At 40.7% G+C, this 22,715-nt stretch overlaps 4 protein-coding genes across 4 annotated transcripts; 3 read left to right on the plus strand and 1 right to left on the minus strand.

Moving 5' to 3' along the window:
• The first annotated feature begins 1,098 nt into the window (after window positions 1-1,098).
• Window positions 1,099-6,130, plus strand: f10 (coagulation factor X). Its single transcript, XM_056770522.1, has 8 exons — window positions 1,099-1,257; window positions 2,501-2,661; window positions 3,147-3,171; window positions 3,249-3,362; window positions 3,460-3,591; window positions 3,671-3,933; window positions 4,005-4,122; window positions 5,271-6,130. Exons 1-8 carry the CDS (start codon window positions 1,197-1,199, stop codon window positions 5,891-5,893), a joined length of 1,497 nt encoding a protein of 498 aa, XP_056626500.1. The 5' UTR covers window positions 1,099-1,196; the 3' UTR covers window positions 5,894-6,130.
• Window positions 6,131-6,281: 151 nt separating this feature from the next.
• Window positions 6,282-11,534, plus strand: prozb (protein Z, vitamin K-dependent plasma glycoprotein b). Its single transcript, XM_056770535.1, has 8 exons — window positions 6,282-6,625; window positions 6,756-6,919; window positions 7,892-7,916; window positions 8,006-8,119; window positions 9,493-9,624; window positions 9,759-9,841; window positions 9,944-10,061; window positions 10,617-11,534. Exons 1-8 carry the CDS (start codon window positions 6,541-6,543, stop codon window positions 11,132-11,134), a joined length of 1,239 nt encoding a protein of 412 aa, XP_056626513.1. The 5' UTR covers window positions 6,282-6,540; the 3' UTR covers window positions 11,135-11,534.
• Window positions 11,535-11,612: 78 nt separating this feature from the next.
• pcid2 (PCI domain containing 2) lies at window positions 11,613-14,824 on the minus strand. Its single transcript, XM_056770550.1, has 15 exons — window positions 14,773-14,824; window positions 14,362-14,418; window positions 14,190-14,279; window positions 13,952-14,025; window positions 13,815-13,880; window positions 13,639-13,680; window positions 13,504-13,558; window positions 13,319-13,422; window positions 13,033-13,108; window positions 12,790-12,931; window positions 12,596-12,696; window positions 12,432-12,505; window positions 12,221-12,346; window positions 11,961-12,084; window positions 11,613-11,836 (listed from the first exon to the last, which is right to left on the minus strand). Exons 2-15 carry the CDS (start codon window positions 14,395-14,397, stop codon window positions 11,747-11,749), a joined length of 1,200 nt encoding a protein of 399 aa, XP_056626528.1. The 5' UTR covers window positions 14,398-14,418; window positions 14,773-14,824; the 3' UTR covers window positions 11,613-11,746.
• Window positions 14,825-15,401: 577 nt separating this feature from the next.
• On the plus strand, window positions 15,402-21,565 carry cul4a (cullin 4A). The gene is given in 21 exon segments (XM_056735644.1): window positions 15,402-15,703; window positions 16,034-16,149; window positions 16,223-16,326; window positions 16,448-16,517; window positions 16,607-16,680; window positions 16,749-16,911; window positions 16,997-17,086; window positions 17,170-17,252; window positions 17,370-17,437; window positions 17,512-17,630; window positions 17,832-18,024; window positions 18,112-18,216; window positions 18,427-18,537; window positions 18,724-18,809; window positions 18,982-19,089; window positions 19,161-19,274; window positions 19,882-19,987; window positions 20,161-20,333; window positions 20,534-20,600; window positions 20,603-20,685; window positions 21,053-21,565. Coding segments are annotated over 21 exon segments (2,358 nt in total). The 5' UTR covers window positions 15,402-15,474; the 3' UTR covers window positions 21,149-21,565.
• The last annotated feature ends 1,150 nt before the right edge of the window (window positions 21,566-22,715 follow it).

Genomic DNA, 22,715 nt, shown 5'->3' on the forward strand with positions numbered 1-22,715 from the left:
CATGACAGGTATGACCAAAAACATGGGTACAGTTGTAAAGTAGTATTTATTTGTGTAAATTATGTATAATTTCATGTTTTTGATCAGTTAACATGAATGATAACAACTTAAACTTGCTATTGATGGAGTAACATTTTCATCATAACAAAACCATGACAGCTACAGTTCCAATTTGGCTGAGGACAGTACAAGATTTGTGAGTTTCGAAAGTGTTTTTAATAAAGAATATATATCTGAGAACCTAATGAATGATGTATTGCATAACAGAACAACTCACAGAAATCAGTTTAGACATTTATTGGAGGAAATATTCACCCTAACAGTTCAAGGACAGATAACGTACATTCCTGGTAGAACATCCCTCCTCCATGGTTTGAAAAATACCCAACACTTTATAATAGAGTATACTCTGTCAATATTCAAAACCATAATCAATACAACCCTAACAAAAATACATTACAGATCTTTACTTTATCTCAATCTCTATGATAGGGACACGTCTTTTAATTCCCGGTTTACAAAAGTTTACTAAAATAAGAAAAAACTAAACTACACTTGACAAAACGTGTTTATTCTGAGTGATATAAATGTCTGAGGTTAAGGAAAGCAGTCACTAAAGGCATTATTTTTATACACGATTGTGTGAGAGAAGCAGTCAGAGTTCGGTGTTTCTGTGTTATTTCTGATAAGATGTGAATGTTCTTGTGCTGCGTGTGTTTATCTAAGGCCAGACGCTTTATCTCAAACACCCTGAAGACTTTCTGCTTCCTCTCTGTATTATTGTCACGAACATGAACATAACCTTCTTTAAACATTAGTGTTACTCATGTAGCACATCGAAACTTACAATATAACAGAAAAAGATCACATTATAGATGTGAAATGGGTTGCGAATGTTGATTTTCAACACACAGTACAGAGGTCCCATGTACCCCCCCAGAGTAAATATACTGCGGTAAACAGTGTACAGCTCAATATCTTACATCATTACTTTATTCCTGTAAATGTTTTTCGTGTTTTCTTCTTTTATTTTTCACGTTCAATCATTCTTGTTGTTTTTATGTCTGAGGTCCTCCTCTTCACTCCTCCCACCGTCTCTCTTACGTCTCACCCTCCCATCAGTCAGTGGGTTCATTGACCTTCTGTGTTTCTAAACGTTGCTGTAATGCAAAAGAGCTGTACGCTGAGAGCCGAACATGTCTTGGGTTTTCTGGAACTTTCTGTGCGTGTTTCTCATGCACGGTGTGTCTTCAGATGGTGAGTACACAACTCAGATCTCATGTTTATCACACATCAGACGTCTGACCGAAGCTTTATGCTGAAGTTTTATTACTTGTGTGGCTATGAACTGAAGATTATTTACATCGCGAATGAATGATAATAAAGAGAGAGATTCTCATTTAGAGAACGTGCTTATGATTTAAGTCACATGATGTCACTGCTGATGATGTCATGGCCTTCTTTAGTTTTTTTTAATGCCATATAGTGAATGCAAAGAGAAACATTCACATTATAATCAAACATATATGAATGTAAAATCAAATAAGACAGAGTCTGATTACTTACAAAGGAAAAAAGGAGGATAGGGTGTTTCTTAAAGTCACCATGAAATGAAAGATCGACTTCTCTTCCGTATCGTGACGCGTCTCCAAGTGAAACTGCTTCTGAAATTAGTAAAAATGTAGGGCGGGGCTTTATTTTGCCTTTCCCGTTTTGATTGGTTTGTTGTAAGTTGGACCTGTAGGTGAGGGCTGAAAACGTCTGGCCATTGGTCAATGAGTATAGTCCTACCTGTTTTCTTTTGTTTGTGGGTCATATGCCGCGAACACATGTTTTTCTGTGTCTTAGGTGTGTTATAAGTTGCCAATGCATGTATAAGACACATAAAATTACTGAATGTGTTGGATCAAAAGATGCATTCTATCTAAAAGTGAATGCTCACCCAGACCTCCCTGAAACTCCTCGTGTAACCACACCCTCACAAATCTACGTCAGTTTGTGGTCTGATTTGACTAAGACCGCCCAAATATATACGCAAGTAAGGTGGTGTACCTGTCAGTACAATTGAAGAGGAACTTGATGTTCCAAATATGGTCAGAGGCTTTACATTTCCGTCATACGCTTGCAGTATTCCACCAATCACTACACATGGGTTAACTGGCCAATCATAACAGACCTCGCTTTTCAGAGCGATGAGCTTTGTAAAAAATTCACGCATTTTAGAGAGGCTGGGCAAAGAGGAGTTACAAACATGCACGATATGTGCAAAATGCTACAGCTTTCATGTAGCTCAGTATAAAGAGCATTGCGTTGTGGGTTCGATCCCAGGGGATTGTAAATATCTATTTATAAATGTATAGGATAGAGCAATGTATGTCGCTTTGGATAAAAGCATCTGCCAAATGCGTAAATGTGAATGTAAATACAGTGTTTATATGCCACAAGAGTAGTCAATGTTCAGCTTAAATCTTTAAAGCACATGTTTCATGGCTTTCTTTAGTGTTTCTCCGCAGTCATGATGCCAATCAGGTTCTGATGCGTCGCCGGCGTGCCAACAGTATATTTGAGGAGTTGAAGAAAGGGAACATGGAGCGCGAGTGTGTGGAGGAGAGATGCGATTATGAGGAGGCCAGAGAAATCTTTGAAAACATTGAGAAGACGGTAGGTGTTATATTTCCCTTCAGCTGATTTATGAGTGATGATGTTTAAACTGTGTTGGTCTTATTACCCGTACATAAAAACAAATCTCTTTATTATCTCAAGAATTTCTTCTAGACCGAGTCTCATGTGCGTCTCAGATTTTCTCCTAAGAAAAAGGGTCAAGAGATCTGACAAATGTGTCTGTCATTAGAGTTCGAGGAGAGATTTGTCTCTTCTGCAATCAAACGTCAATATTATTGAAGATCTAAATATGAACTCAAACATTTCTCATTGCATTCACTCAAGCCCAGATTGTCGTTCGTTTTACACCTCTATACTCTTCGTGCGTTTTAACAATCTCTCAGGAGGAGCAATTTTAGATAAAACACCTGAGAGTTTAGATTTGAATGAAACACGTCTGAGAACTGAGAAACCTGTGAGCACTAACATCTTAGGTCACACAAACATACTGACTGACACGCATGTTCTTTTATTTTCTCTTTCAGAACGAGTTCTGGAATGTTTATTTTGGTAAGTGTCTGTGAAATTAGTCTATTTTAAAAGTGAATCGCAGTTTGTTGTACAAAAACGTTGACGTTCTTCCGCAGATGGAGATGCGTGTTTGTCTCAGCCGTGTCATAACGGTGGTGTGTGTAAAGATGGGATCAGTATGTACACGTGTTACTGTGCCGCCACGTTTAAAGGACAGAGTTGTGAGATTGGTAAACTGAAACGCATCACACCATCGTCACACTCTAACGTTGTCCAAAATATATCCAGATGTGTTGAAGTATATTAAACAATGTGTTGTTGTTGCAGCGATTCCCATGCTGTGTGAGTCTGAGAACGGAGGTTGTGATCATTTCTGTTCAGTCAAGAATGAAAAAGTTGTATGTTCTTGCGCTGAAGGCTACAGACTGACATCTAACGGGAAGTCGTGTCAGTCTGATGGTAATAAGACAACCTTTACCGCGGTAAATGACCACAGTGATGAGGTCCTTCACCTCCACTAACAATCTTTCCATGGCAGATCCGTTCAAATGCGGTTATGTGCATTCCTCAAAGACCAGAAGCATCTTCATATACACACCCAACAACACGGACACTGAAGATCCTCAAGTCGTGACTGGAGATTTAAAACCCGGCAACTTCAATCAAACGGATCTCTTCGGTCTCAATGAAGATGACATCATCGAGTACCCTGTGGAGGAGGAGCCTATTTTGCCAGAATCATCCGGATTTACAAGGATTGTGAACGGAGCGAACTGTCCGCCGGGAGAATGTCCGTGGCAGGTACAGCAATGTTCATGATGAGTTGCGATGTTGTGATGGTACAGTGCCTTCACGTGTGTTTGATTTCTCAGGCTCTTCTCATCAACGAGAATAAGATCGGCTACTGTGGCGGAACGATCCTAAATGAGTTCTTCATCCTCTCCGCCGCTCACTGTATGAATCAATCGCTCTCCACGCAAGTGGTCGTAGGTGTGTGCACCAGTGTCACTTCTCATTCATCGCATTCAATTCAGAAGATTCTCGTTTAAGTTTCAACCTGGTGTCTGTCCTAAAACTATTTCGTAAATGAGAGTGTGATTGTTGAAACGCATGAAGAGTATGGAGGTGTCAAATAGATGTAAAATAATCTGGATTTGATGAGAAATAATTTGATTGCAGACTCGACAAGTCCGAGCTCAGTTTGACACATTGACCAGGTTAACAAAGACATCAGTAATCAAATTATTTGCCTTATTCTGAGTAAGCTAATATTACGATAAAGGTGTTTATTTGAGTTGCTTTAAGAATATACCTAGCTGGTTCCCATTTTGAATGTTAAGCGTAAATTATAGTCGTGCATAGGACCTATGCTGTAGCCTCTACGCCGTTGGTTACGTGTCGGTTTTCATTTATACTTCTACATCGTTGTTTCGTCGACAGGCAATGACCACTAGGTGTCAGTGTCCACGCACGTGTTGCTTGTGTTACCAAGACAAGAGCTGAAGAAGAAGAAGCTCGCTAGGTTACACTGCATAGTTTGATTTATGGCATATTTCATTACGTCCCTAAGTGACACCGTTCGACATTCCCTCCATAATTTCATGTGTCAACAAACAGTTTTTGGTGTTTTATTTATTTTCTAGAATTGTTGGCATCTTTTATCCTTTTCGGAGCAAAAATGTGCTTTCTTGCTTGAAGACATGTTGTTTGCTGTAAAACCAAACGGCTGTCCACTGCCGTGCGTGTGTGTAATCCGTCGTAAGTGCCTCGAAAGTTACTATGCGTAATAGTGCGATTAAGGTGTGTACATGTCTATTATCGCACTTCGATAATTCGACTAAAATAGGAGTACTACACCCGTCTTAATTTCGATTTGTGTTCACTACGATTATGAGTTAGTAGACGGATTAAGCTAATCAATAAGATCCGTTTACAAGGTACATTCTAATCAGAGTATTGTCTTAATCGTTTTTATATCGGATTATTGTTGTCCATGTAAACGTGGTCATTGTTGACATCACAAACTCTAATGACAGAGACACGGGGTGTTTTTCTCATCTGAGAAGTGCGAGACGATGATTTGTGTACTGGAGGTGGATCGTAACAAGCTTCATGTCTTTGTGTTCTTGTCGTCTCAGGTGAATTTGACATTCTAGAGGATGAGGGTCACGAAGTGATTCATGAAGTAGACCAAATCCTGGTTCACTCTAACTACGTTCCCCTAACGTACCACAACGACATCGCACTCATTAAACTCAACAAGCCAATCAAATTCAGCAAATACGTCATCCCCGCGTGCCTGCCACAGCAACAATTTGCCGAGCGAGTGTTAATGCATCAGGATGAGGGCATGGTCAGCGGCTTCGGTCGCGTGAGGGAAGGCGGCCTGCCGTCCACCATTCTGCAGAAGCTGAGCGTGCCGTACGTGGACCGCGCCAAGTGCATCGAGTCCAGCAAGTTTAAAATCAGCCCGCGGATGTTCTGCGCCGGATACGATCAGGAGGCCAAAGACGCATGTCAGGGCGACAGCGGCGGGCCGCACGTCACCCGTTACAAAGACACGTGGTTCATCACGGGCGTGGTGAGCTGGGGCGAGGGATGCGCGAGGAAGGGCAAATATGGCATCTACACGCAAGTGTCCAAATACATCAAATGGATCCAGAATGTCATGAGTAAATTCATGCAACCGACGGAAACTTCAGTCAAATCCAAAGCCAAGAGAGAGCTGTCGAGAAACACGCGTGTCACCAGTTATGTGTAGTCAGAAGTTTGTCTTCCATTAAATGTCATAACATCTGCCGATTCACATTCTTTTCTTGTTATAATTCAATATTCTGTTTCTTTTGAATGTGTGAACATCTGCCATTTTGATTGTTTAGAACATCAACATGTTACAGATGTTACGTAACATCTATAGTTACATTTACTTGTTTCAGTGCACTTAAAGTCAAATGTATGTCCTGACAAAAAATAAACTTTAAACACTTGTCAACTATTATTCGAGCAAGTTCAATTGTATTTCTTTACAAACTGACCACACGCACAGACGAAGAGTTCAGAGGTTTGTCATGTTTACAGGTACAGAGTCCAGCTTCTGTCAAACAAACTGAATCCAAACATCGAGTTTTTAATATTTAACAGCTGACATGAAATACAAACACACATTCTGCACATAAAGAGATGAAATGTGTACGTTTGTAACCGAAGATTCAACATTATTAACATTCTCTTTTGGATGACCTGTGTGTCTGTGATGTGAGGTGAAGATCTTCATTTCTCTCTCTCACTCCTGTGAGCCGGTTTGGACGAAAGCGTCTGTTTCAATGCGATGTGAATGTGAATGTGGGAGGTCAAAACTCCGCTGGGTGTTTCTCTAGATCACTTTCAGACAGACATCTGGGAAGATTAATGTCAATGATGGAACGCTTTGTGTTGTGTTTGCTCTTATGGACACTGAACAATCATCAGGCGATGTCGTTGGAAGAACGCACAGGTAAGAAATCATCATCCCCGTGTGTTTTACACATCATCTGTTATTGATTATTCATCTTGGATTCGTCTGCAGACGGTACTCCTCAGGAAGTGTTTTTCAGTATTGTTCATGTGTTCATCATTTATTTCAGTATTTCAGTCGCCCCGACAGGCCAACGCTGTTCTCTTGAGATCCAGACGGGCCAACATGTTTCTCGTGGAGGAGATTCTTCAGGGCAATCTGGAGCGCGAGTGTTTCGAGGAGAAATGCAGTCGAGAAGAAGCCCGAGAATGTTTCGAGGATGAACAGAAAACTGTGAGATAACTTCTACAATAACACACGATCGAAACAAGTTTCCATGAAACACAATGCATGAAAATGTTTAAACAGGATATTTTTTTCATTTAGTTTACCACAAGATAAAATAAGTACAATTTTACACAGCCTAGCTCTTAAAGGAACACTTGGAAATATGCTCATTTCCCAGCTCCCCAAGAGTGAATAAATTGAGTTGACTTCAGTCAACATATACAAGTTACCTAGCTTGGGACTAATCCAAGGCGCTGCGGGATAACACTGCGCCGCTGCGGCCATGTTACGGCAGCAAACTTCCTTTATTATTACACCGGAACAGGAGTATAGTTCCTAATCAAATCGGCCTAGAAAATCGCTACTTCTCATTTTCCTCCTGTCTTAATACACGATGTAACTACAGAAGTCAAGTTTTAAATAGGAAAAATATCTTTGGTCAATTTTATGCTAATGCTACTGGTCTAATTGGATTCAATTATCTGTGCTAAGCTATGCTAAACGTGCTATTGCTAGACCCCAAGATCAGCAGAATACACTAAAATCGCTAAAAATCAATTTATAAGTCTTGGGGAATTTGAAAATTAGCACATTCCCCAAAAAGTGAGTGTTTCTTCAGCATTTTTTCCAATCTTTTTTTCTAAGATTGTCATAGACGAGATATATTGTGGAAAATGTATGTTATTTAAATTAATATGCAGAGGAAATCCAAGTCCTCTGTTTGGTGGCCCCTTTGTTTTATGTACCTTATTAGTATTCCAAATTATTAAGATACGATGTAATCTAACGAAATAAGTTAAAAATTACTTTTTAAAGCATGTACTTTGTAATCTGTAGGGAAATACATTTTAAAACTATCCTTCCCAGCCCTGCACACGTGGTGTACAATCCACGTGATTTCAGTTCTGTAGTGTGTTCTTTATCTTTTTGTGACATGATGAGAAGTAACTCAATAAATCTCTCCTCACATCTCTGAAGGAAGCGTTTTGGAACAAATATTACGGTGAGTGTGCTTTATGCAGGTTTGATCACGAAGTGAGAGGTTTGTCGATATTTTCTCTCGATATTAAACCTGAGAGTACATTTGTGTAGATGGAGATCAGTGCACATCACAACCATGTAGAAACGGAGGCACGTGTACGGATCTCATCGGAGGATACAGATGTAAATGTACTGAGATGTACAGCGGCTTGAACTGTGACACAGGTACATTATTTAGCTACACTTAATAGTGCTTTTACTATTGCAATATCATTTGAGTTGGAGTGTATAATAGTGCTCACAGGGGAACTACTTTCTTCCGCCACGAATTCTAGCCCAGCGCAACAGTCAATCAAACCTCCGCTACTAATTCCAAACCGTCACTTCTTTAAAAGGTGCGCTGTGCTGAAAGAGACTTTAAAAGGCAACTCACCGAGAATGTGTTAATCCCATTTCGTTTATCTACGCGTTGTACTTTTTGTAAAACATGAGTTTAGAGCGCTGCGAATAAAGTGCATCTCGCGACACTGCCAACGTTTAGTTTCAATAGGGGCGTGTCCAATTATCACAGTGTATAGGCGCCACCTAGTGGCCACTGAGATCTCAGTCAATCGGTTCACCACACTAACAATCTTTGGCTTGGAGAAAGATATGCCTGTACGTTTATTAACTATTAACTATCTGAAAGCATTCATATTCTGTGTTAATATAAATGGATTCTTGGAAGTTAAACTGTGATCGATATAATGATAATGAAAGTAGGTCCCATCGCATCACTTGTACACCTAAATACAGATTGCAGTGCACTCGTTTATACGTAAATTAGGCTTTTCCAAACAAATTAGTGTGCAGTTTGCGATTTCATGTCTTGTTTATTGTATGCCACTTTACCCCAAAAATGAGAAAGCATAACAGAAGTAAATATTCTGGAAAGGATAAACTGCCTCGTGTGTGTGTGTTTGCTTGTTAGCTAACTTCTTGACGAATGACGTAGCTGCGATGACAGCATAGTCCCAGTTAGTTTATTGGCGGAGTGATACAAACAGTCAGTGAAGCGGTTCAACAGTCAGTTCTCGTGGTGAGCCTGGTGGAATATCGCTCTCAGCCAATCAAATTCAAGAACCAGAAACAACTGTTGTATAATAGTATGTAAACACAGTGCTCGAATTGAATTGGGTCCCACTCATAAGACTTTTTTTGGTAGGGGGTTAGTCTCGCAATATACAATTTATTCAAAATACACAATATATTTAATCATGATATGCATAACTATATATTATTTATTAAAAACAGCCTTACAGAAAAGAACAGGCTTCTTTCACCTGTCTTTAGATGTGGGGCATGACGTTTCAAATTGAAAGAGACATGACAACTAGCCCAGAAACAAACTTAACATAAATTATTTTAAATAATTAATTCACAAAATATACCATATCCATTGCATGAATTTAATCACGTTTGTCATTATAACCCTATTTTTACCTCTTATGGGGGTCCCTGATGCCTTATGGGGGGTCCCGGAGTCCCCCTTCAATTCGAGCACGATGTATAAACATCCTCTGCTGTGATAAAATAAACATGATGGTGATGTTTTTCAGATGTTTCTCAGTGTCCGTCTGAAGGCCCTTCAGTCTGTGAGCATTTCTGCAGACCATCACAGGGTTCATATCACTGTTTCTGTGCGCGGGGATACACACTTCACCCCAACAAGAGGAACTGTTTACCTCAGGGTACAAACACTCGATAGAACCTCAAAAACATGTGATTAAACAATGACTCCTTACATTGTGATGTTCAGTGTGTGTGTGTGTGATATCATCGATGATATCATCAGCGGCGACACTAATAAACTCAATGTTTTTAGTTCAGAACCCTTGTGGGATCTTAGAGAGCTTCAACCAAACCAGTGACATCATATTCTGTCCCGATGGACGCTGTTCGTGGGAGGTGAGGGATGTCAATCATCTGACCATATCAGTCCATCCTTTTACTGATCACGTGCAGATCCTGGATCGGTTATATTCAGAAGATATTCAATGTTTTGTTTAGGTGAAGTTTGTGAAGGCTGATGGTGATGTCATCTGTCACGGCGTGATCCTAGGACGGAAGTCTGTGTTGACATCAGCCGTGTGTGCGCTCGCACTGAAGGATATCAACGTTACTGCCGGTGGGTGCAATACAAACTCATTTAAAGGGATACTTCACCCAAAAAAATCTTGTCATCATTTATCTGTATCAATTTTTTTGTTCTGATGAACACATAGAAAGATATTTGGAAGAATGCTTATATCAGACAGATCTTCCCCCCCATTGACATCCCATAGTAGGAAAAATGACTTCTGTTGAACACAAAAGAAGAGATTTTGAAGAATGTTCAGTTCTTGGGCACTTTTGAAAAAAATGTCCTACTATGGGAGTCAATGGGGGGCAAGATCTGTCCGTCTGGCTAGAAGCATTCTTCCAAATATCTTCCTCTGTATTCATTAGAACAAAGACATTTATACAGATTTGGAACAACTCGAAGGTGAGTAAATGATGACAGAATTTTCGTCTTTGTGTGAAGTATCCCTTTAAAATCATCATCAGAAAACAGTTGATAGTCAAGTCGAGCCGTCTTCCTCATTTATCTCATTTTTGTTTTCTCATTTGTGTAGCAGGTGAGAGAGAACAGACACAAACTTAAGCTCATAACTCTGATAGAGATGTTTGTGTGTGTGATTAGTTGCAACAGGTGGTGATTCTGTGGTGAATCTGCGCGTGTCCAGCTGGACGCCTCATAAGAGGTTCGTGTCCGGACCGCTGGAGGACAATCTGGCCTTTCTGGAGCTGAAAGAGTCCATTCCACAGGAGCTGCGAGGCGTCCCGCTGTGTCTGCCGGAGAAAGACTTCAGTGAGAATATTCTAATGAGGAGCGGACGAGAGGGCGTGGTCATGGGCGGGGCCGGACACTCTTATCTCCCCCTGGATGACTGCCGAGACTCTCTCAATCTCACATTCTTAATGACCAACACCATGTTCTGTATGGAGAAGCAGAAGTCTAAAGTGAGATCTAAACCTGATGTGAAGTGTGAGGTGAAGTCTGGCAGTCCCGTCGCTACAGTGGAGGGAAAGACGGCGTTCCTGACCGGAATCTCTCTGTCTGATGGAGACTGTCATCGTGGACTTGTGTTCACTAAATTATCTAGATACCTGCACTGGATCCGTCCGCTCCTGAACGCTGTCGAGAATAATCAAGCATGATCTCACAGCGACACGTGATTGAAACACAACTCTGTGACATCATCAACCAACTGCCGTCATGAACGGGTTATGTCACAGTTTTACCCAAATCAAAAATCAAATCTACAATCACTATGCTACAGCAAGTACACTTGATTCCTTATTTTGTAATAGTAGGTTCACCTCGTACATACTTTTTATTCAGACATACTACTGTGGGCAAGTATGCATACTTCAAATTAGTTTTGAGAATCCATTTATAGACTGCAGCTGCGCTGATGGTGTCCATCTGTTATCATGACTTCATTATGTTGACTGCAATCATGAACCTGATAATCTCATATTCGTAAAAGGTACCCACAATGCAACACAAACCTTTTGGGCTTCATTTTCCTTACACAAAATAAAATGTCTGAGTGTATTTTTATGGATATTTTGATGTTTTTGTGAGATTCACTGTCCTTCATCACTGCAGAATTAAGTAAAACTCGCAAACATGTAGAAAACAGCGTAACGTTTATTTGACAAGATCAGTAAAAAGAAAATACAAAGAATGGAACAATGGAATACTAAGAGCTCATCTCCTTGTTATTGTAATAATAAGAGTAACAGGTGCATTCTGGGAACTGATGTCTATGATACAGAAGAAAGCGGGGGAAAGGGATTCTGTTTACTGACCACCAGTTTCTGATGCTGATGTGAGATATAACCTTTGATATGACCCTAAAAACAAACACAGAGAGAGAGTATAAAAACATGACAGACATCAAGTGTGAATAAAAGACACATGACACAGACTTATCATATTAAACACAATGAAAATCACAGTAACGTTTACATCTCTCACCATGTAAATGAGGTTGGCGAGGATGCACTGAACCTCATCGATGTCCACATCCTCCACCTTCATCATCTTTAGAGCCACGAGGAAAGCATCCAGAGGAAGCTGATGGGTCTTCAACAGATGATAACTGCAGAAAGAGTCCAAACATATCAAACGTCACCATGACAGTCATGCTCACAGCCACAGAAATATATGGTTTATAAAAAATAAAGAATAACAATGAAAAACATTCAGATCATGCCTGCAAGCATGTATGAACTCACACTTTCTTGAAGAGGTTTCTGTAGGTGATGATCTTGAGTTTCTCGAGGATGAGGAAGATGCCGCAGCGGATGAAGAAAGTCTCGTGTTTGACCAGAGCTTCATTCAGCAGCAGCAGGTTTCCCTCGCTCAACATCACAGACACAACATTTACGTTATCATCACACAAACGATTCATCTCATCATCACATTTCTGAACCCTATGTGCTTTACCTCACAGATTTAGTGACATCAGCGAACTGCATGAGGTCATACTTCCTCAGCAGCTGATTGCTGGGCATGTGACCCTGTCAACAACACAAACACACGTGTCAAATCACATACCGATTACCATCATTATTATGACACACGTGCACATAAACACGCAGATATTTTACCAACAGCATCTTGACGGGCAGCAGGTAGATGAGAATGAGTCTCTTGTTCCTCTGACAGGAGCGATGACAGTGTGTGAAGGAGAAGGACAGATACTCTTCGGCTGAAAACATCAACAACAGTTAGCCTGACCTCTGACGCGCACAAAAACACACAAAAGCATGTGCACGCACACACAAACAGACAGTGGCGTCACCTGGTTTAAAGTCGCTGTCAAACATGGCTTTTCTGCCAACATAATACTTGTACGTGACTCTCTGTGCGATGCTGTAGTCGTCCTTCAAGTTTGAGCTGTCGATGGCGCGGATCAGAGGTTTGCACAGGTGAAGCTTATTGATCTGATACACGAACACAAAACCAGTGTCACACAATAAAACTCACTCGTGTCTATAACATCGTGTCACGTGACGCATTAGGTTTGAGGTCACATGACTCTCACCTTGAAGTAGATCTTGAAGAGCTGATTGATCAGGAACAACATTCCCCACTTCTTCGAGTCATCAATGCAAGCACGACTGAAACATAAACACACACGAGACACACACACACATATAAAGCAATGGAACGACTGAACATTTCTCTGTGTGCTGTGATTGGTCACTTTAGATGTCAATCTTCCTGACAAAGTGGGCAGGTCTTAGCCAGAATGATCCGAGTAGAGTACATCTACAATCTAGATGCGATGTATGCTTGTGTGCATTTGTGTGTGTGTGTTTTACACTCACTTGTCACTGGCACACACTCTGAAACAACTCATGAGCTGCTCAGCGGCTTTCTCCAACATATCTCCAACCTTCCCTTTACCCTTCACCTGCAGCTGCTGCTCCGCCTGACACCGCGACAAACAAGCACAGATAAAGAGACATGCCACAGTCTTAAGATGACACACAGATGACAGCATCCGACTTACATTATTGGCAAATATCCGGAGGTCAAGGGTCACAGCGAACATTATGGGTAATGCCCTAAGAAACACACGTATAAACACAATGACTTCATATCTTAGACTGACAACGACAACATAGGAGCAAAAGTGACATCTCACCAGTTCTCCTCCTTATGAGCTTGAAACGCTTTCAAAAACGATCTTCAGTGAGGTTAAGAAAAACTTACACACATCTGACGTGACTGTGTCTCTCTATACATCTTTATGAATCTACATGAATTTATGTATATAATTCAATATGCAGTGTGTGTGTGACACACAACAGTAGAGGATACTGAACCACAACAGTCTGGCACTTATACGCTTCCACAAAGTCATGATTGGCCACAGCGAAGGTACACCTGCAGAGAAGAGAAGCTCAGGTGAACACACAACACACACACACACCAGAGCTGTCATCGGTGATGCTCACCTGAGATGGGCTGCCATCATCTCATCATACGGCGGCTCTAACAGCTGCTGACATTTCTCCTCTGGACTGGACAACTGCACACACAAACATCACAACACGAGTCACACATCTGATGATGAACCATCACTACTTCATGTTCAAAGTTCAATTCAAGCTCCGACAAACAGAGAAAAGCACATAATAAAACCCTACAGCCATCTAGTGTGCACTGTGTTAAGAGTAAAAGTTGTGTTGACACCTGCAGTCGCGGGTTAGCCACGTGTGGATGTTTGAATGACAACATCTCAGCACAGAACAATCCATCTCTGTTCTCTATCGCCTCAACAACCTGCAGAAAAAAAAAAACATTTATTAGAATCAACACAAATAATGTTGGCAGCCAAAGAGATGTTGAAGATCACGTGGTTCACCTGTTGCAGGTATTGATTGAGTGTGATATGAGCCATCGGGTATCTCCAAGAATTACTCTGAAAAATGTAACGATTTTACATTCATTGAGCTGGTCAGTCGACACAACAGCTGTTCATACGAGCAAACACAGAATGTTCCCTTAAAGAACTAAATAATAACGTTTTGCAACCACGACATAACGTTCACCAGTAATTTAGAAAACAGACTATAATAAAACAGTAACTACACTGTCAAAATGAGTGACGTATATGATCACTATATATTATGATGTGTGTGCTTCTGCTCGAGTTCTACTTCATTCTTTAATTTCTTTCATTCATATGTTCAGCACGCGCATTTAATTAACCACGCAAGACTCTATAAACATTACAAGTGCATTAATTCAAAAAGATATTTCATCTTATATTTACCCTAATTCAATCGCATTACTGTCGAGCGTGCGTTTCACTGCCGCTGCTGAAGTCACTTCCTGTTTACGTCCGTGAACAAGCAGCTGTTGATTCAGAACTGCACTTTCTACAAACAATATAAAAATAGTTAAGTAACTAATACATATTACGTGCTTCATCATCCCAGGACCTCTAAACACACTATTTGAAACGTTTTAGAATTTAGTTTTTTCATAAAACCTCTGTAAATCCGTCCCGATTAGTGATAGTAACATAAAATAAACTACAAGATTTTTTGTAACATCACAGCAATCTAAATATAGCACAGATTTCTTTGCCTGTGAAATGAAATAAAAAAACAATAATACACCTATTAAATTTATTATACTACATTCATTATTAATTCAGTCAAAGTAATAATATGAATCGTAACCGTAAATAATGATAAAAGTTGTTATTAGTAATATTCTAAAAGATATTCTAAAATATTATTTTTTTACAAATATTTGTATTATTGTATGTGTTACGTATTAATAAATTATTTCATTTAATATATTTCATTGTATGTGTGTCACAGAAATGTTTTTAACGTATGTCGACTGACTCTTATCGAACCGGAAGCGGCAGTTTGGCTGTTTATCTTCTTCCTGTTATGATTCTCGTTGCGGATCAGTATGGATGTACAGTATGTGTACAGCGTAATGCAGTTTTTACAATGATTATATGATAAATATTTCTATATTTTTCTTTAGCTGGTCTTTAGCTAAAAGCAAACACTTGAGTTCAACTTTAAAGTTACTGACAGAACCTCCACACGTATTAAACTATTATTATGATTATTATGAGTGTGATTTAACGATGGCAGAAGATCTTCAGAAATCGAACATTAACGGACTCAGTAAAACAGCTAAAAGCGGAGCGTCCAAGAAACTGATCATTAAAAACTTGAAAGGTGAGTTTCACTTAATAATAACTCTCAGTATGAATCTGTGTGTATCTGTTGTCTAATACAAAGTGTTATCCAGACAGGTTATCTAACAGTTTGCACACATTTGACATTTTCTTGTTTGTTAAACATTATAACAACATTCAGCAGCTCAGAGAACGTAAACACATTCAGATTACAGATATGCTCGCGTGTATTTGATCAATAAACTTTAACTCGACGAGTATTCCACACGCAGACAAAATTCCTTTTCGTTTGTGAGATGCTTTAGATAAAAGTGAATTTGTTTGGGTGTTTTGACTCATGACTGTCTTACGTTTTGTGTGTCAATGACAGACAGGCCGAAGCTGACAGAAAGTTACACTGAGGACACATGGCTGAAGCTTCGAGATGCTGTGTGTGCGATTCAGAACAGCACTTCCATCAAATATAACCTAGAAGAGCTTTACCAGGTCAGTACGTTTCATCTGTCTACCCAGAATTCTCGAACCTCTTTAATTGTGTCTCTCTCTCTGATTCAAACAGGCTGTGGAGAATCTGTGCTCATATAAGGTCTCACCCGTGTTATACAAACAATTGCGTCAGGTCTGTGAAGAACACGTGCAGGCTCAGATCCACCAGTTCAGAGAATATCCTTCAATATAATTCTGCTTGATCTGTTTTTTATCACCAGAGGACGCTGCAGTAAACTTTGTTTTATTATGCAATGAGTGTGTTAGTGTCATGTTTGAGTTCTTAACAGTGTTCCACAGAGACTCTGGACAACCTGACGTTCCTCAAGAAGATGAACGGATGCTGGCAGGATCACTGCAGACAGACGGTACGAGACAGAGAGGCTGATGGGAGAGTTTTTATTATGTGACGCGCAGTAGATGCAGTTATTGCATGAACGTGTGTTTCGTCTTGTAGATCATGATTCGCAGCATTTTTCTGTTTCTGGATCGGACGTACATCCTGCAGAACGCTCTGCTGCCCTCCATCTGGTGAGTTGACCCATCAGAGGGATCTGCCCTCAGTTTGTGTCGCTATAGTAACGCAGATGTGTCATCAGGGACACGGGGCTGGAGTTGTTCCGGACGCACATCGTGAGCGACAGCGGCGTTCAGAGGAGGACGGTGGATGGGATTCTGGAGCAGATCGAGCGTGAGCGTGCCGGAGAGACGGCGGACAGGAGTCTGCTGCGGAGCTTACTGAGCATGCTCTCTGACCTGCAGGTGATTGGCCGCTGATGATGTCATAGAGAGGCTGATGATGTCATACATAAGGCAGAATAGAGTTTGATGTGATGTGTGTATTCAGGTGTATAAAGAGTGTTTTGAGAAGCGTTTCCTCTCAGAGACGGAGCGTCTGTACGCGGCGGAGGGTCAAACACTCATGCAGGAGAGAGAGGTGAGGACCAATCACATTTCATCTCATAAAGCTCATGCGCTTGTGTGTGTGTGTTCATGAATGTGTGTTGGTTGTGTCTGAAGGTTCCTGAGTATCTGCATCACGTCGCACAACGTCTGGAGGAAGAGAATGATCGTGTCATCAGTTACTTAGACCAGAGCACACAGTAACAACACAACACACACTCATCATGTGTTCTGATGTGTTTATCTGATCTCTCTGTCTCATGTGTAGTGATGTAATGTTGTGTAAGCTGTGTGTTTTCTTTTGTTTGCTGTGACAGTAAAGCTCTAATCTCAACTATCGAGAAGCAACTGTTGGGTGAACACATGAACACAATCCTACAGAAAGGTAGACGTGTGACTGTTTGTGATACTGTGACCTGTTACCGTGAGTCACACATTAACTGTGTGTGTGATCTTCAGGGCTCAGAACACTGTTGGATGAGAATCGTGTGACAGAGTTGACTCTGTTGTATCAGCTCTTCAGTAAAGTTAAAGACGGTCTGATCATTCTGCTACAGTTCTGGAAACAGTACATAAAGGTACACACACACACACACAGACACACATGGCTGTTTGAGGATGTGTTGATGTTTGAACTGAATTTGGATCCTAATAAGAGCATTTGCAAACTGACTCAAGCTAGCCAATCAGATTAAAGCTTGATGTTTTGAGAAAGCTCCTGGTGTTCTGTGGGCACGGCCTGTGATATTAATGTGTGTGTTTGTTGTATTCCTCTGCAGGACTTTGGTGGAGAGATTGTGAGTTCTCCAGAGAAAGATAAAGAGATGATTCAAGAGCTGCTGGACTTTAAGGATAAGATGGACAACGTCATCCAACGCTGCTTTCAGAAGAACGACAACTTCAACAACACAATGAAAGAAGCCTTCGAGAACTTCATAAACAACAGACCCAACAAACCAGCAGAACTCACCGGTACACGACACACACACTCGTGCACACATATATTACATGTATTTTATTGTGTTGTTGTGACACACTCGTGTGTTTGTGTGTCTTCAGCTAAGTTTGTAGACTCTAAACTTCGCACTGGAAACAAAGAGGCCACAGAGGAAGAGATGGAGAGAACCCTGGACAAAATCATGATTATATTCCGCTTTATTCACGGTAAAGTGTGTGTGTGTGGTATACATCTAGATAAACACACATTCATCAAACACAAACTGTGTAGAGTTAAATAAATGATGTTGTTATGCTATAATGTTGTGATGTATAAAACATGAGTACTATTGTGTATCACAGTATTGTGTAGCAGCAGAGGTGACGTTTTACTGACTTGTCATAGTTACAGACTCAAAGAAACGTGTGTGTGTGCAGGTAAAGATGTGTTTGAAGCGTTCTATAAGAAAGATTTGGCCAAACGTCTGCTGCTGGGGAAGAGTGCCTCTGTGGACGCTGAGAAGTCCATGCTGTCGAAACTAAAACACGGTTTGTACTGATCTCTCTCCGTCAAACACACACACACACTGACCTCTGATTGGTCATCAAACAGTGAGGAACGAGCTCATGAGGGTCACATGATCATATGAACAGGATACGTGTAGTTTTGCCCTGATTTCCCTGTTATATGCTGAGTGAAACTTTGTGTGTTTGTGTTGTTTGTGTGTGTTATAGAGTGTGGAGCTGCGTTCACCAGTAAACTGGAGGGCATGTTTAAAGACATGGAGCTCTCCAAAGACATCATGATCCAGTTCAAACAGGTGTGTGGGAGACCATATATACACACACACACACAGTGTAGAGCTGTGTTGAGATGTCGTGTTGAATGTGTTCGCACTCTGATGTTTTTTTCTTCTGAGCTTGTCACACGTGGTTTGACAGTGTTGAGTGGATTTGTGCCAGCGGTCACTAGAGCTGTGTGTGTTTGTGTAGTATATTCAGAACCAGAGTGAATCCAGCAGCATCGAGCTGACCGTCAACGTTCTGACCATGGGCTACTGGCCCACATACACGCCGATGGACGTCCATCTGCCCACAGAGGTGTGTGTACATGTGTTTGTTTGCACTGATGATGCAGACCTCAGTGTTAACTGTGTGTGTGTGTTGATCAGATGCTGAAGCTTCAGGAGGTGTTTAAGATCTTCTATCTGGCGAAACACAGTGGGCGTAAACTCCAGTGGCAACCCACACTGGGTCACGCTGTGCTGAAGACTGAGTTTAAAGAGGTGACACACACACACACAAACTGTATATAAGCACAGATTACCCTTGTGTCATTGTATTGAAGAGTAACTATTCAAATGACATTTCATGCCATGTGTAATGTTGCTGTGTGTGAATGTACGCAGTCTGCCAAGTTATAAAGCCGAAAGTGAACGAATAACAAAGTTCTTGGCTTGGGGAAAAAGGAGTCGATTCCTTTCAATCACACGAACGAGTCGTCTGACGTTCAATTTTTAATTCCTGGTCCGATTTGTGTCACTGCGTGTTATGCCCGCCTACGTTCCATTTGCGACACGGCACGCGGCAGACCAATCACAGCAGACTACACCATCTGACCAATCAGATCAGAGAAGTTTAGACAAATGAATCGCCGAACAAATCATCTGAGAGTCAGTTGAGAAGTGTTGTAATAATAACTGCCTATTATTAGAAAGTGAAAGTGTTTTTACACCATGTATGAAAGTAAACTTGTCGTTGGACACTCCATAAACCACAGAAGACATACAAGACTAACAATTAATAAAATGGGTTATATTGACATTTGTATGTTGTTCAGTAATAATCTCTTGGTAATGTTAACAGTATGTGATGGTGTTTGTGTGTGTGCAGGGTAAGAAGGAGCTTCAGGTGTCTCTCTTTCAGACTCTTGTGCTGCTGATGTTTAATGAGACAGATGAACTTACGGTGGAGGAGATTCGCACAGCCACGGGCATCGGTACACACACACACACACACACACACAACCTCATGTGCTCTGTCCCAACCTTCTGAAGTCATGTGATCAGTTTCTCTGACCTTTCGTTCTTTGGAAAGACAGTCATGTGGGTTCAGACGTGATGACAGTGTGCTTGTGTAATGATCTGAGGCCGTGTGTCGTGTGTTTCTCAGAGGACGCTGAACTCAAGCGCACACTTCAGTCTCTGGCCTGCGGTAAAGCTCGCGTACTCAATAAAACTCCTCGAGGGAAAGAGGTGGAGGACGGCGATCGCTTCAACTTCGACAGCGACTTCAGACACAAACTCTTCCGCATCAAAATCAACCAGATTCAGATGAAAGAGACGGTGAGTTCTCCAAACGTCTCGCGGTGTGACCCGATCAAACACAACCGCAACACACTGGCACTACCTGAAACTCATCGCGACTTTGCGTTGTTTTGTTTTCTGTATGAACTCGAGGTGGTGATGAAATGTCAGACTTCTGCGGTTTTATGTAGGTATTATTAACACGTGTGAAATCTGATGATGATTTTGTGTGTCGTCAGGTGGAGGAGCAGGTGAGCACCACCGAGCGAGTGTTTCAGGACCGTCAGTATCAGATCGACGCTGCCGTTGTCGGATCATGAAGATGAGAAAGACTTTGAGTCACAATCTGCTGGTGTCCGAACTTTATAACCAGCTCAAGTTCCCTGTTAAGGTGAAACTCACAACATCATTATGTCTGTGATAGTTTATTGAGACGTGATTGAGTTGAGAAAGACCTGCAGGAATGGTGTCGTACAGTCTGATGAACAACAATCATGACAGAGCACTCACATGGTGTGCGGCAGACTAGTAATTTACATCATTAATGGATAATATATTATAAAAAATATTCTAACTGGAAGGTCATTCAAATTCTCTACTTTTAATATTTATCTGCTAGAAATGGCCTAACGTGATAACGACCAATTTAAATAACATCTGTTTGCAAAACTGTACATATTTGTTGGTCAGACTGCGCGAAACATTCCCATAATTCCATTCAGCATTGACAGACTGTTAACACACTGTTCATATTACAGCCGGCGGATCTGAAGAAGCGCGTGGAATCTCTCATCGATCGGGATTATATGGAGCGTGATAAAGAAAATCCCAACCAGTATCATTATGTGGCTTAAGAACTTCAGGCGCTGTGATACACGTGAAAGCACTTTATCATTGATGACTGTTGTGTGTTCAGTCGTGTTTCTGCTGATGTGTCTCATTATTACTGATGATGTGACATCAGTCGCACTGATGCTGCAGAGTTTATCAGTGACACGCTCAGGCAACGGAAATCACAAACAGGATTTCACACACACACATTTAAACACACACTCACTGAGCGAGTGAGAGTCTTTACAGCAACATAAAACAAGACGTGAGGATGAGACAGAAATTATTGTGTGTTTGTGTGTGTGTGTAACCTGTCAGTCATCACCTGTATTTTGATTCACATCTGTCAACAGTAATGTTTTATAGAGCAGATATTCTATTGTTTGTAAACGAGCGAAGATAAAAAAAAAGAAATTAAAGCCTATTTAATTAAAATCAAATGTGTGAAGTTATTCTTTCCCTAATTCTGACTAGATCCCCTGTAGCTGAATCTCATGAAATATCTCAAGAACATGAAAGAAGAACTTTATACCATAAAAAATAAAATAGATCTCTCTATTCTATGTGCAAAACAATATCTGATCATGCTGATAATGTTTTACTCCGATAACAAATTGTGTGATTGTGATGCATTAAGACTTCCTTACAGTGACAGTCAGACTTCATGGTTTTTTGAAGATATATATTTACTTTGACGTTCAGAGACACTGGTTTATTGTTTGTATGCAGATGTCTTTGTTGTCTGTGTGTTTAAAACAGTTGTGCTGTGACTCAGTCTAATGTGATTTTCTGCCTCATTCACGGAGTGATTTCTTAAAGAAACAAATGTTTGAGAAAGACAGCGAGTCATGTGTTTGTGTGAACTCTTCTCCTCACACTGCTGTGAAATACTTCAGCGGAACTCAAATCATCTCCACATGAAGCTGATCTCTCACCTCTCGGGTTAGTCCACTCAGACTGTTAAAGGGGTACTTCACCCAAATATTAAAATAATGTCATCATTTACTCGCTTCGAGTTGTTCTGAATGTTTAAAAATGTATTTGTTCTGATGAACACAGAGAAAGATATTTGGAAGAATGCTTATAACCAGACAGATTTTGCCCCCCATTGACTACCATAGGACAAGATACAATGGTGGTCAAAAGTGCCCCAGAACTTACATTCTTCAAACTATCTTTTTTGGGGTTCAACTGGACAAAAATTATTTATCCTACTATGGGAGTCAATGGTGTGCGAGATCTGCCATAAGCATTCTTCCAAATATCTTTCTCTGTGTTCATCAGAACAAAGACATTTATACAGAATTTGAACAACATGGAGGTGAGTAAATGATGACGTTAATTTCACTTTTGGGTGAACTGCCCCTTTAAACACCTTATTGCAACGTAACGTTATGGTATATATATACATTTATATATATATATATCTATACATATGTATGTGTGTGTGTACTGAGAGATGTGCAGGAACTGTAGTGTGTAGATGAGAACCTTAATTGTGTGAATATCACTTTAACTCATGGTGAGATGAGATATGAGTGTTCTTGTGAAAGCCTCATCAGAGCTCGTGGTCTTAAACTGACCGCTGCT

This window comes from Triplophysa dalaica, chromosome 2 (assembly GCF_015846415.1).
Source record: "Triplophysa dalaica isolate WHDGS20190420 chromosome 2, ASM1584641v1, whole genome shotgun sequence".
Lineage (NCBI taxonomy): Eukaryota > Metazoa > Chordata > Actinopteri > Cypriniformes > Nemacheilidae > Triplophysa > Triplophysa dalaica.